The following is a 13,327-nucleotide window of genomic DNA, read 5'->3' as shown; positions in this document are numbered from 1 at the left end:
ACCAAACGAGATCCGAACTACCGAAGCGGGGGCTGAAATCCTGGCGATGATATCGCAAGTCACCAGTGATAAATGCAGGACATGCAGGCTTCCCATCCTCAGCAATGCGCACAGCCCTACACAGTCCAGCTTCCTACACCACCTGTTCCCCCAACGGCCCCTCCTCCCCCGCTTCCTCACACAACACAATGTGCGGAACCAGGCGCCTCAGGGTCACACTAAGCCGGACTCCCCGTGGCACACACTGCAACACACCCACTGGCGCCTGGCCTTGACCCAGCTCCTCCTCCTCGCCCGGTGACGCTGACTCCACGAACTCCTCCTCCGCCACCGCCGCTGCCTGTGTCCCCCGCGGCAGCAGCACTCGCTCCCGCGCGACGCCCTGCGCGATGCCGTGTGTCCAGCCGTACCTGGCCGCACCCGACATGCCGATCAGGTCACCGCCCTGAAGCAGCACACGCAGGTGGCGCCGCCGCCGCCGCTTGCGCACATCGCTCGCCGGCCCACTGCTGTATGGGCCCCCGGCCGCAGGTCCCACCGCCCCTGCTCTGGCTGCTACCTCCGCCGCTGCTGCCACGGTTGCCTCCTCATCCTCTAGCCACCACACCCCGTCGCCCGGACATGACTCCGGCAGCACGCCCGGCATGTCGCCCTCGTCGTCCGGACATGCGCCACCACCCTCACCCTCGCCGTCACCCTCACCCTGCAGCAGCCTCCCCACCGCCTCCCGGTTGTACCCCACTTCCGCATCCGCCACCTCGCCTTCTGCCTGTCCGCCTGCAGCCCCCTCCCTCCGGCCCGGAAGCCTCCTGAAGTCCATGACTATGGGTCCGCCCACACTGACGCCCACGACGCCGTCCTGGAAGCGGGCCAGGTCCACATGGTCCATGATGCCCTCGCCGGGCCGGTACAGGTTCACGATAGCCTGTGCCCGGGGGCCACATCAGGGCGCAGATCCCCCAGAGGGGACGGGCGCAGCATGGTGGGTGAGGAGCCCTGAAGGTGCCGTGTTGCATTGGCGCCATTGCATGTGAGTATCTCCCGCCAACCATGGCCACACAGCCATGGCCACCTCTGCCTGGCGCCGCACCTGGTCGAAGCTGGGTGCACGGGCGGCCAGATGCGGCGGAAGCAGTTGCTCTGGAGGCAGTGCGGGGATGATCCCTATCAGTAAGGATGATTGGTGCGCCGGCAGGCCAGAGGCAGCCAGCAGCCATGAAGCAAGGCTCGAGGAGTTTAACGCTCATTAACGAGTAGCTCCGTCCATAGCTCCACATGCTGTTGCAGGTAATCCCCGGTGTGCAGTCCCCAAGCCTATGCACCCACGCCCTGCCCATGCCGCACCTAGTGGCAGCAGCTGCTGCAGTTGCTGTCCCCACTGCGGCAGGGGACCAAAGAACATGGCCTGATTGGGCGCGCCCCGCCTGATGCCGCCGCCGCCTGCACCACCACCACCAACACCTCTGCCGCCGCTGGCCCCACTGTCGCTGCTGCCACCAGCACCCGCTGGACAGCTGCCCGCCTGTGCTGGCTGGCTGTCCACCTGCCCCGACCCGCCCACGCCACAACCGGTGCAGCGGGCGCCCTCACCGCCTGCTACCCATGCCTCCGCACCTGCGCCTAGACCTGCGCCCCCCTGCTGCTGCGGCTGCGTTGGCGGCTGTGGCGCTGACGTCTCGCCCACGAGGCAGCCGCTGTCCAGAATGGCGCCCGCCAGGCTCAGCTGCGCACGGGAGTACAACACAACAACACAGCACACACAGCTCAGCACAGCCACAAAGCAGGGGGCAAGGTGTTGCCTTCACCGAAGGCAGCACGCACATTCGCCCCAGCGAAACCCATAGCGCTGACCTGCTGCTGTGCGTTTAGCGCGCCTCGGACGACGACCAAGCCCGGAAGGGGGCGTATGACCCCGCTGTCCGCACCCAGCAATTGGGTGTGGCTGCTCTTCAGGTCGCGGATGAGTGCACTGCTGCTCGCAGCGGGGCCCCCTTCCATACTCCCTTCGACTTTGCTGCAGCAGATATCCGTCTTCCTGCGCTTGGTGATGTGCCCTTCGCGCCCCAAAGATGGCCGCGGGACATCGGCATCGTGGCCCTCGTCAGTTGAATCTTCATCACTGCCGAAGATCTCCTTTAATATAATGTCTTCTTGCGACATTCCTCAGGAGTTGCAACAACTCTTCCCAGCGGCTCAGTGCCCATGATACTCTCCGCAAATTGCGGAACAATCAGTCCCGGCTTTGCTCCATATGCCTGGCCAGTTGCATAACAAAACAATATCTCTGTTGTGATACACATACTGCCGATAGACAAGCCACGCTGACATACATTCAATTTTGCGCTCGAGACTCGTCACTATGTCGCGCGTTTCGTGTCGTGCGCCGCCAGCTTGCGCGACATTCAGTATAACCCTACGAAAGATTGGATTGATTCATGCGCCGAGAAATGTATGCGTGCGGGGCGTATTAAACCGAGGAGCCAGTCTCGGGTGAGATAACCGGGCGGGCTGGTGCTGTGCATTGGTACTCATCAAAGTCGCGGGTTGCCATAATGGATCGTTAGCGGGCTGTCAAAGGATTGTTGGCAGGCTGTCCAACGGGCAGCGGCTCTATTTGGTCGCGTGTTTCTCGGAAGGCTGTTGCCTTCGTCAGCTTCAGACTGGGATGATTCAACAAGACCACTAGATACCTAATTCATGCTGCTGTATGACGAGCGCTGCTGGGCTCAGCGCCCGGGCTGGTATCGGAGGCATGTCCATGCGCGTGTCGAGTGCACTAGGCCGATCATTGCGCTGCGGCTGAGGCAATAGGCAGGCCCTTATCATGTGCCAATCGCGGCCTTCAAAGAGTCAAGGTATAGGCGTGACAGGACAGCGCAGTTGCTCACCACGTGCTATCCTGGTCTGTCACTGTCGCTCTACGTCCCCCAACGTGACGAGGTTGCAACTTGCAACACTTGGCCAGCCTCTCAGCGCCTCTCACACGACGTGCTGCTACCGTACTTGGCTGCACAGGCGCAGTCAAACTTTCCAGTCCCGGCACACGGAGGTGTTGCAGGACCCCGAGTGGTGGGGAGCTGAGGCACCGGACCACGATGTGGCGCCCGCAGTGACAGCGGTGCCCCCCACCAACACCACGACCCGCGCCGACCTTCGCTTGATCTTAACCTTCACCAACTATCTCAAGGTATGGGTCCCTGTCATGTGCAGGGCGGGCCCAGAGGGGCCCGTGCAGGGCCGTGTGAGATTGGGGGTAGGGCTGGTCCACATTGCGCGTTGTGCTGCCTGCGGAGTGCAGGCTGCAGCCAGAACAAGTGCTTCTGGCCATCTGCCAGACACAGCCCTGTACTGTGTTTTCAGGCTCCCCTGGCCTGCCGCCCTGTCCTCCCCTCCCTCTCATCCGCTCCTGTCAGGCCCACAAGCTGGACTTCTCGGCACTGTTCTGTGCAGAGCCGCTGCTGTCAGCGGACGCGGCGCCCATATGCGACGTCACAGCAGGACACCACGCCGAGGTCAGCGGGGTGGATCAGGGCAGGGCGCGGGAATAACCAAGCATCCTGGGTTGGTGTGGACGCACAGCGCTTGCCGGTGCTAGATTGTACCGCTGGCAGCTGTAACGCGACTAGCGGCAGGCGCGCCATACCTGCCCACCCCCCTTACCCACTGTACCCGCCTCGTCCCGCCAACAGTTGCTGTCTGAGTACCTCACCAGCGGGCAGCTGCGTGTGGGCGAAAACCTACCGCACTGGTTTTTAAATGGCAACGTGCGGGGGGCTATCAAGACCTGGATGGCCACACGGCCGGCGGCAGTGGCGCTGTGTGAGGCCACGCGGGTGAGGCAGGGGGGATGCAGCTGCAGCGGGGCCGTGGCGGCGTGAGCTGGACAGCACCGGCATTGGCCATGGCCCATGGCTGTGTGGTCGTGGCGGCATTCTTCGTGATGGCAGGTTCCAACACTGCATCCCGCAGGGGGCACACGCTGCGACTCACACGCGCAACTCGCGCACACAATGTCTCGGTGTTCTTTTTCCCTTTCCCCTAACAACGCCAATGCACACAGGCCGGCGGCCCCGACACCGCCCTGGCTGCCTCCTCGGCGGCGCAGGCCGAGCTGGCTGCGTGCGTGGCCCGCCACCCCCAACTGGGTGCCCAGCTGGCGGCGGGAGGGCTCGTGGACGGACTGCTGGTGCGTGAGGGGAGGATCGGTTGGGGAGCAGGGGGTGGTATGCCGCCGGATTCTGCACGTTTCTGGCATTGGCGGCCATGTTTGCCCATACCGTAGTTTGTCAGCGGGCCCGCTTGGCCCCTGACTCCTGCGCGCGCCGATACATGTGTGTGATGCCTCTCCAACACGCCACTTGCCAGGCTGCCATGCCGGTGTGGGCGCCCCGGGGTGCGGACGAGATCTCGGGCTGGGAGGCGGCGCCCGGGGGCGGAGCCACGGAGCAGGTGAGCGTGCGTGTGTCGGGGGGGACTTGTGGTCCGGGCGCAGCCGCCGTGTCACCAGCTGCCTTGCCGGCTGCGCCTTTGGGAAGCACTGCTGTCCTATGTATCTGTACGCAGCTGTGACTGAGTGTTTCCAACCACCCATGGCACACCACCATCCTGCCCCCGCCTGCGGCTCCGCCCCCTCAGGACGTGGTGACGCTGCACGTGTTTGGTTCGCTGGCCTACGCCGCCCGCCTGGACACCGCCCCGTTCCTGCATCAGCTGTGTGCGGCCGACCCCTTCGCCTGGGCCGAGTCGCAGATGGCGCAGGGCTGCATCTCCGAGCCGGACGCCTGGCTGCTGGAGCGGTACTTCCTCAGCAGGGTGAGCAGGCGGGCGCAGGGGACGAGAGGGGAGATGGGAAGTGGGGTGCAGGAGGAGTTGGCGGTGGTTAGAGAGCCACAAGCGGGCTTTGCGTTCGCACGTACCACCGCAAACACTTTGGACGTCTCGTGGCACATAATCTGAACGCGGGCGTATACTCCGTGCCCTCGTGTGCCTTTATTGCACAGCACGTCGTGGGCGAGCCGCTGCCGCTGTGGTACGCCACCTGGGGCGTCAAGCAGGAGATTGAGAAGTGGCTGGCCGGCCAGCAGGTGAGCGAGGGCAGCAGGGCCACTGCACTCACTGGACTCACCTCGTAACTACTAGAAGAGCTCCCCGTGCTTCATACTGCCGTAGCCTTGCATCCGCCCATGGCATCACTCATGTCGCGGTTGCTGCTGCTGCGGTTGCAGGCCGCCACACTGGTCCACCGCCTGCTCAGGGCGCGCAGGTCGGGCGCCTCCTCGCCGACCGGCTCCGGCGCCGCCTCCACTGCCTCCGCCTCCATCGCCGGCAGCATCAGCAGCCTGGACTCGGTGGCGGGCGGTGAGGCGGGTGCGGGCGCGGCCAGTCGCGAGGCTGCGGTGGCGGAGGCACTGTTGCGGCTGGCGGCGGGCGCGGGGGCGGCACTGGGCCTGGCGCCTTCTGAGGCCAAGTCGCTGACGTGTCACAGCCATGTGACGCTGTCGGAGCCAGATCCGCATGGCCAGGCTGCTGATGCTGGTGCTGGTGCGCACGTGGCGGAGCTGGTGGTACGACACCCGTGTGGTGCCCCGGCGGCTGTGGCCACTGCGGCGGTGGTGCGGGACGGCGAGGACGTGGCGCTGTGCCTGAGACAGGTGCGGGCGGGCGGGCGGGATTGGGGGCGGGGACGACAGGCGAGCGGGCGTTGCTGAGCTTGTATGGGGCAGCACGAGGGCCGCCCAGCCTGTCACAGAGTCGCTTCCAAGTGTGTGGGCGTGGGTGTTTGGGGAGGGCGTCGACGGCTGTGGTGCGACATCGCGGCTCTGACCCTCGCACTCAGTCTGTCCTGAAACAAGCTGGCCCTCACAATGACATGTCTCCCTTGTCCCCGCAGGCCAAGGAGCGACTGGACTGGTGCGCCTTCCTGCTGCGTGCAGCCGCCCCGACCACCTCGTCCTCAGGCGGCAGCAGCAGCAGCAGCAGCAGTGGCAGTCGCAGCTCCTCCGCCTCCAACTCCAAGGCGCTGGCCAAGCTGGTGGTGCTGCTGGCGGACCCCGAGGCGCCCCCCGCCGCCACTGCACTGGCGGGACCCGCACCCGACAGCGGCCTGGCGATGTACCTGAGGGAGGCGGGCGTGCGGTGTGTGGTGGCGGAGCAGCTGCCGCCCGCACACCACCACCGCCAACACAACAACCAGCAAAATCACCATGACAGCTCGGTGGGCGCGCGCAGCGGGGACGGCGGGCAGGTGGGCGCGCAGGCGCTGGTGGGCAGCAGCGCGGCACGGCAGTGAGGCAGCGAGGAGGGCGGCGGCCACGGGGTTGAGCGCACCGATTTGGTGCAGCGTTGGCACATGCGACGTGTGTGCCTTGTACAGGACGAGCGGTCCTTGGTAGTTCAATGAACGAAACAGACCATGCACTAAATGCATTTTGAAAACTTGCACGAGGTGCAGCGATGGGGCAACGCGGGCATGGGGCAGCCGGGAGTGCACTAATGCACGCCTCATAACATTCAGCGGGCCGTACCCGTGCGGGTGAGGATTCGGGATCCATCTCCCCACGGCCGGCCCGGCGGCGCCCACCGAACGCCGCCCTTCTAAACCAGGTCTGCCCCGCCGCGCCTACCTTGCGCCGGGCAGAAACTACCCCCCGGACACGTCAAACTATAATAGCGTCGCCATCAGGCCCTAAAAATGCGTATTGTCGGCGTATACTTTTACTCACGTGAGCACCCGCAACCAGGTAACAGATAGGTGGCGTTTTAGGTGTGTGGTACTGGGATTGGTGGTGATTGTTGGTGCGCTGTGTATGTTTTGTGCTCATCCGTTTTGAAGGACATGTGGTTATGCGAGTTTTGCAGGCTCAAGGGGTCGCAACAACCGGGAAGGGCAGTAAATTCCTGCGCTTTTGCCATGCCACCACGCGCTATGGCTGGCTAGGGGGCGGCCTTCGACCCCGCATGTCGGACACGTTTTGTTGTTTGTCGTTTTGATTTGGTGGTGAATGCGTTGAGAGTTGTCATTGAATAGGGAGCTGGATTGTGGGTGGCCTATGTACACGCGAAGGCATGCCAGTGGGAGGCAACTAGCGCTCAATTGCTCACAGCTTCTGCACTGGCTTATGTACACGCGAAGGCATGCCAGTGGGACTCCTATCTTAATGTCTCCAGACATTAATCGGCCATTCTGGCCGTTTCCTAGACATTCCTCCCGGGGGCTAATGTCTGGGGCGAGACTTTGTTGGCCCGGGCAGGGTTGCCTAGTTCGTAGTACGCGTACTATGTACTACGTACTGTACTACGTACTGTACGCTGCCCTCGTCGGCTAGTACGTTGGAAAATACGTTGTGCTGGGGAAACCAGCGGGGTGGGCCGTGGCAGCGCCGTGGCTGGGCGAGGGGCGCGAGGGGTGCTGGAAAGGATGTCCGTCGAAGTTTGCGAACCATGGCTGCTCTCCGCACTGCAGCTGTGTTCTCTTACAACAATATGAGCATAGTAAGTTGAAGGAAATTCCGCTAGAAGACTATGACCGCGCAAATCCAAATTCAAATTCACACCAAATTCACACCGATTCGGGCATGGTGCGGGCACGCGTGCCGTGTTTGCGTCGGCTTCCCCCCCGGATTTCCTGGCCCAGCGTATTATGCACCGTATTTTACCGTACTGTACTAGGAATCCTAGTACGCTGTATTAATACGCGTATTATGGAGAGAGGGTCGCGTACTAGGCAACCCTGGGCCCGGGTTTGGGGCGGGTTTTGTCCGAATTCCTATGGAGAAGCCCCCAAACCGCCATGTGCCCAGACAAAAAGCGCCCTGAAAACAAGGTACGACCCCTGTGGGAGGCAGCTAGCGCTCAATTGCTCACAGCTTCTCTCTTTTTTTTGGGCTGAGCCCCCCGAGCGAAGCGATCCAGGGGGAGGCGAAGCCCCCCAGGATCGCCCCTGTCCGTGCCTGCCTGCCTGCCTGGTGCAGACAGCCCTGCGTCACTGCCCCCCAGACTGCTGCCCTTCCACCTGGACTGTGGCACAGCACTCAAGCACGTGCACTAACCGGGGTGAGGCGGCTCTCACGCCACAAAATCGAACCTGTGAAAACTCGATTGGCTTGACGCAATGAAGCTGAATGAAGCGCCCAGATAAACGTACAGGATGCCACAGTGTCCTAAACATAGAGCAATACTCAAAAGCAAATAGGCCTTCACTGCAAATAGACCTTCACTGCAAATAGAAAGACCACTCAAAAGCAAATAGACCTTCACTGCAAATAGACCTTGACCACCTTGACCAGTTATGATATCCCCCCCGCCGCATGACTCCGCCAGTCGTTACAGCCCTCACAGCTGCTGCTATTGTTGCCAGGAACTCTGCGCGGACGCAGCCGCCGTGCCTACTGTCCCGGGCAGAGCATCTGCATCAGGTAATGCCCCTGCGCGCCTGCTCTCCTCCGCCCGGCGGCGCCATACGTCGAGGGAGTCCTGCAGGCAGGGAAAAGTAGAGACCAGTGAGGACCAGTGAGGTCTTGCAGTCCCTTGTAGCCAGCTGTTGTTGCACCTCAGTCCTTGGTCCGGCTCCTTGCGGTGGCTCCCTCCAGCCCTTGCTTTGAGACGTCCGCCGCTTGACGGATCAACGGCTCCCACCTGCCGTACTGCCGGTAGCCCCTCTTTCCGCACCCTGCCCCAGACCCGCCCTCTCGGACCCGGAAACCCATATACGGTACCCCCCCTGTCCGCACCTCTAGTCAGTCCTTGGTGCTCAGCTCGCCGTAGTCGGCCGTCAGCTCCACTGCCGCCTCGCTGCCGCTGTTGGCCAGGATGTCGGGGTGCGCCTGCAGCAGCTGGACAGGGTCCTGTGGGGAGGGCGGCGGCCGGTGGGGCGGGAACACCGAAAGGCGGCAAAGATGAGGCGCAGCGGTGATGCATCCAATAGACGTATGGGTCACTCCCGGCTCACTTCCAATCTGGCCACCGTCCAAAAATAGGGGGTTTTGCAATTTGCTGCCTCCTGGACTAGAAGTGTGAATAGGTCGGCAGCTTGGGCCCTCTAGGTGCCCATAGGGTCCGAACCTCCGGCTATCACTCCTAGTGATGTCGTGCGGGCCTGCCAGTGCGGGGGTCTAGGAGCACGTAGGGGTGATCCCGTGGGGTGATCCCGACATTGAGATGGGTCCCGACCGCCACCCCTGCGCCTCAAATACATTCTTACATACTATTATGTGCTAGATACTAGATCGGAGGTTGGTGCGAGCTTGTTTGAAGTCAAAGTACGCTGGGGAGCGAACTATGCAGGGCCGGTACGGTACGTGTCGCCACGGTTACGGCCACGGTTACGGCCACGGTTTGTCACAAATTCGCCCTTTGAGCTGTGCAATCCAGTCCAAATCCTACTTCTGTCCAACAAACCGTTATCGGGTCCCCTAACAATTGTTGTGCCTCATTGTAGACGCACGTTGTAGACGACTAATCGTACCCAAATGCTTGGTAGCGGTAAGCCATGTCACCCTCCTCGCTGCAAGTTTTAGACGTCAATTTTAGGCCGCAAGCGTTGAGGTGACCCCGGTGCATGCGAGCTTTTGCGAGTGCTTGGATATTGGACGGTGTGGCACGGTCCGAAGTATACAGTACCCTCCACGGGTGCGACATGGCCCCACGGTATTAGGGCCATTCGTGGCTCTCGCCGACGCCGCGTCCCACACGCCGAAGCAATGTGTTGAGTTTGCGCCTAGGACAGACGACCACTCAGGACGGTGTATGTACTAGCTCCCTACGCCAACGGACCTAGGCCGGACGTGGCTGGGGAGGACAGGCTCAACCTGTCCTCCAGACTCCACCACCTACATACGGCAGGCACACACGCATCCCCTCACCCGCCATGGCTAATCCAGCCACTGCCATCAATCCTGCCGCCCCGCTTGGGCGGCCTGCTCAACGCAGCTGGCCATGGCGTGCGTCCTCCACGCACGCGGTGATGAGGCGGATCTTTGCCACAGCGTTCAGGCAGGGGCAGATGCAGGTTTGGGCTGGGGCAGGTGCAGGTTTGGGCAGGTGCAGGTGCAGGTTTGGGCGGGGGCAGGTGCAGGTTTGGGCGGGGACAGGTGCAGGTTTGGGCGGGGCAGGTGAAGGTTCATTACATACCGCGCCCAGCCGTCGAACAGGCAGTCGAAATCGGGGGGGGGGGGGTCTGGTAAAATGTTACATGTACCACGCATGTAAAATGTTATGTAATCTACGGTAACCCATGGCTGTGTACGTTGATGCAACGGATTAATAGCATCCTTGCTTGTCCCGTGTGATACTGAGGGCATGCAACACTCCCAAACCCTCCCGAGCCCTTCCCTTCGCCCGCCACATCATGAGTAACCCCTGAAACCCCTTACGCCCCGCCTTGTCGCCTGCCTGTGCTTGCTGGCTCGCTGCCCCACTCTTGCCCCCGTCTAAGCGTCCCTGCATCTGGGTGCCCCCTATGTGGGGCGTCCATGCTGGCAGTGTTTGTGGGGAGCCGCACGCAGCCCGCATGCTGCCCGCCCCCATCCTCTTTCCACTAACCGCCCCCACGCCATCCGCCCCTTGCCCTTGACCCCTGCCTTGCGCCCGCTCTGCCTCTTTCGCCGCCTGGGCTTGTGCGTACTCTTGTCTGCGTCATTCCCTCTTTATCCTACCGCCGACACACCTCGGCCCTTTCACTGTGCCCTGCCCTTTCGGATTTCGCCTTTCCCCTTCACCACATGTCGCGCTTCTGGCCCGACGCTCCCTGCCTGGCGTTGGGGCTGCTTTCCTGGTCGCCAGGAAAGTCGCGGGTTTTGTTTGTCGCCTCCGCGTGCCTGTTCTGTGCCGTTGTGGGCGCCACCGAGACCGGGCGGCGACATTTATTGCCGGCGCCGCTGGCCCTGCTGCTCCACGACGCATCGGCCCCCTCCCATAAGTGTTATCGCTTGCAACCAACACCTCTGCCTGTGCGCCGCTAGTTCAGCTTGGTTTGGTTTAGTTTGGTGTGGTATTACAACCCCCCCCCCCTTGCCCACCTGGCCCGGGTAGGAGGCTGCCAGTGCCGCCAGGCAGCGCGACAGCGACAGCGGGTCCACCAGGTCCGGAGTTGCCTCCAGAATGGCGCAGGGATTGGGCGCGGACGACAGCAGCCGCATGATCTGACGGCAGAAAAGGGAAGGGCGGGGCACAGCTGGTTAGGCGACAGCGGACGGGAAGGCGAGGGGGTATGGAGGGGAGTAATCGTTCACTGCACGGAGTGGCTTGGGAGCAATCGGGATGACGACCATGCGTGGCATTTAGAAAAGCGGGCAGCCACAGCCTTGCAAGCAAAACGTGCAACTGCGGTAACATATGATAACAGGAATGCGTATTGTGGGTTTCAATTGTATTGCTCCGATAGTACGGTAGTGTCGGCTCACAACATGATTGCGGGCTTGCGGCCCACGCCTGTGCCTGCAACCACAGTCCCGCAGCCCAGCACTCACCGCTGCGCCGTCCCCCTGCAGGCGCTTGGGCGTCTGCAGCAGCAGCTTGGGCTTTCGGAAGATGATACGGAACACGTCCGCCGTGGGGTACAGCGACTTGAGGCTGCGCGGGGCAGGCGGACGTGTGGGGTGGACCAGACGGCTGAATGCTGCAGTCGCCCTTGGCTTGCATACAAAAGGCATCTCAAGCCATTCTTGGCGCTCTGGCCCACCATCACCACATAATGGCGGATGCGAGGGTCATCAACTCAGAACCTTGGTCCGACCCGTATGCACAAAGGCCCATGAACGATCTTCCCGATCCCCAACCGCTTCACATGGCTGTGGACGCACATGATGATTTTCTCGGCCACTCCGTCGATGTCTGAGGCGACAGTAGCCTGTGGGAGCACAGGTTCTGATTACTCCTGACAGGACGCGTGCGTGGGTGGCTTGCAGGCAACCCACCCACACCCTCACTATAGCATGTAGATGCCAACCTAGCGTGTTCATTGGGTGCGCGTGGAGCATGCGCGCACCCACGACACCATGCCGTCGCCGAAACACTGGCCGCCCTGTCATCCCACCTCCTCCGCACTCTACGGGCTCATTCCGGGTTATGAGTCTCAGCTTACGTGGGTTTGGAAACGACTTCCAACCCACCATCCCATCCACCATCCCACCCGCCCCTCCCCGCCCCAGTCGCTGCACGCACCCAGTCTGCTGGCTTCATGCGGTGCAGCGACAGCACGCCCGGCAGCAGGCGGTCCAGCTGTGTGAGGCCGGAGCGGATGCGCTCTTCGCCCAGGCCCCTGCGCCGGCCCGCCTGCACGAGAGAAACAGTGGGAGGGGCATCAATCCCAGGAGGGGATTACCGTTGGGTTGACGTGGCGCCCACAAATTACCATTTCAAAGCGTAATAGTAAATGAAGTTTCGATGCCGTTTGTCGTATGACAGGCGTGGCTGGCAATGCTGATGCAGAGGTTTATCTCGTCGCTGCATGACCCCGTATGGCATCTGCGTCACTGCAGGCCGCATCCCAGTGACGCACAGCCCCACTCACGTCGACCACCTCCTGCACGTCCTTGACCTTCCGCCGCCGCTCATGCTCGCTGGGTGGGATGGGCGGGGGCCGCTCCGCCGCGTACAGCTGCGATAACGCGCGGCCGATATGCACGTGTTGCATTTTGCGGATGGACATACTTGTTGCACGGCGCATCGGCACATGCCTATCCACTACGTCATCCAGCAAGATACCGGTAAGTGTGATCTTACACCGTGACCGCAAGTGTAGAATGGCCCCTGCTCACCTGGCTCATGCTATAGGCCTGCTCATAGCGCGACTGCGGTAGCCAACCAGGCGGAGGACAGGCGGAAGTGGGGGTAAGGTTGGGGGATCGGCCTTGTTGACTAACAGCCACAGTTTATTGCAACGGCGCACCGCCGTACCTGCATGTTGGTGCGAAGCGCTGCAGAGCTTCCAGCGGGAGGCAAAGCTGAGTTCGATGTGTCCTCAACAGTCACTGCCGGGGTTTGACCTGCATTGGCTCTCGGTACCACAGCGCCGCGGAACCGAGCTGGCTGGGGGCGCACGCGAACACCGCAAGCGGCCCTTTGGCCCGCCGTCACATAGGCTAGACACATGTCGCGTCTGTTACTTGCAACTATGTCCGGCTGGGAACGACGTCCACTTGTTCAGGGCAGGTCGCAATTCTGGGGTTTTTTGGTTCAAGTTGAGCAAGCCGACTGCTTCTTCAACTCGTTAATTGCAAGGCATGTACATATCATGTACAACGGTTTACAAGCGACAGAAGCTGCAGGACAGGGTTGCCTGCAAATTGCCGGCAGCATGCCCCCATCCTGGCCAATTCGCCCAAGTTCC

General features: G+C 62.2%; 3 protein-coding genes across 3 annotated transcripts; 1 reads left to right on the top strand and 2 right to left on the bottom strand.

The window, feature by feature from the left end:
* Window positions 1-6: 6 nt before the first annotated feature.
* Window positions 7-2,158, bottom strand: CHLRE_16g695851v5 (uncharacterized protein). The gene is made up of 4 exons (XM_043071817.1): window positions 1,852-2,158; window positions 1,345-1,723; window positions 1,091-1,140; window positions 7-925 (listed from the first exon to the last, which is right to left on the bottom strand). Exons 1-4 carry the CDS (start codon window positions 1,996-1,998, stop codon window positions 134-136), a joined length of 1,368 nt encoding a protein of 455 aa, XP_042915260.1. The 5' UTR covers window positions 1,999-2,158; the 3' UTR covers window positions 7-133.
* Window positions 2,159-2,278: 120 nt separating this feature from the next.
* Window positions 2,279-7,440, top strand: CHLRE_16g695850v5 (uncharacterized protein). The gene is made up of 10 exons (XM_001699276.3): window positions 2,279-2,490; window positions 3,016-3,187; window positions 3,414-3,512; window positions 3,690-3,833; window positions 4,061-4,186; window positions 4,366-4,449; window positions 4,636-4,812; window positions 5,001-5,084; window positions 5,226-5,651; window positions 5,891-7,440. Exons 1-10 carry the CDS (start codon window positions 2,360-2,362, stop codon window positions 6,287-6,289), a joined length of 1,842 nt encoding a protein of 613 aa, XP_001699328.1. The 5' UTR covers window positions 2,279-2,359; the 3' UTR covers window positions 6,290-7,440.
* A 19-nt stretch (window positions 7,441-7,459) lies between these two features.
* CHLRE_16g695900v5 (uncharacterized protein) lies at window positions 7,460-13,254 on the bottom strand. Its single transcript, XM_043071818.1, has 10 exons — window positions 12,895-13,254; window positions 12,756-12,788; window positions 12,509-12,595; window positions 12,160-12,270; window positions 11,799-11,845; window positions 11,466-11,568; window positions 11,016-11,138; window positions 8,948-8,954; window positions 8,730-8,843; window positions 7,460-8,472 (listed from the first exon to the last, which is right to left on the bottom strand). Exons 1-10 carry the CDS (start codon window positions 12,898-12,900, stop codon window positions 8,411-8,413), a joined length of 693 nt encoding a protein of 230 aa, XP_042915259.1. The 5' UTR covers window positions 12,901-13,254; the 3' UTR covers window positions 7,460-8,410.
* Window positions 13,255-13,327: the final 73 nt, after the last annotated feature.

The sequence above is a fragment of the Chlamydomonas reinhardtii genome, chromosome 16, assembly GCF_000002595.2.
Source record: "Chlamydomonas reinhardtii strain CC-503 cw92 mt+ chromosome 16, whole genome shotgun sequence".
Classification (NCBI taxonomy): domain Eukaryota; kingdom Viridiplantae; phylum Chlorophyta; class Chlorophyceae; order Chlamydomonadales; family Chlamydomonadaceae; genus Chlamydomonas; species Chlamydomonas reinhardtii.
The sequence above is the reverse complement of the archived record's forward strand: the minus strand, read 5'-3'. Positions and strand labels throughout refer to the sequence as shown.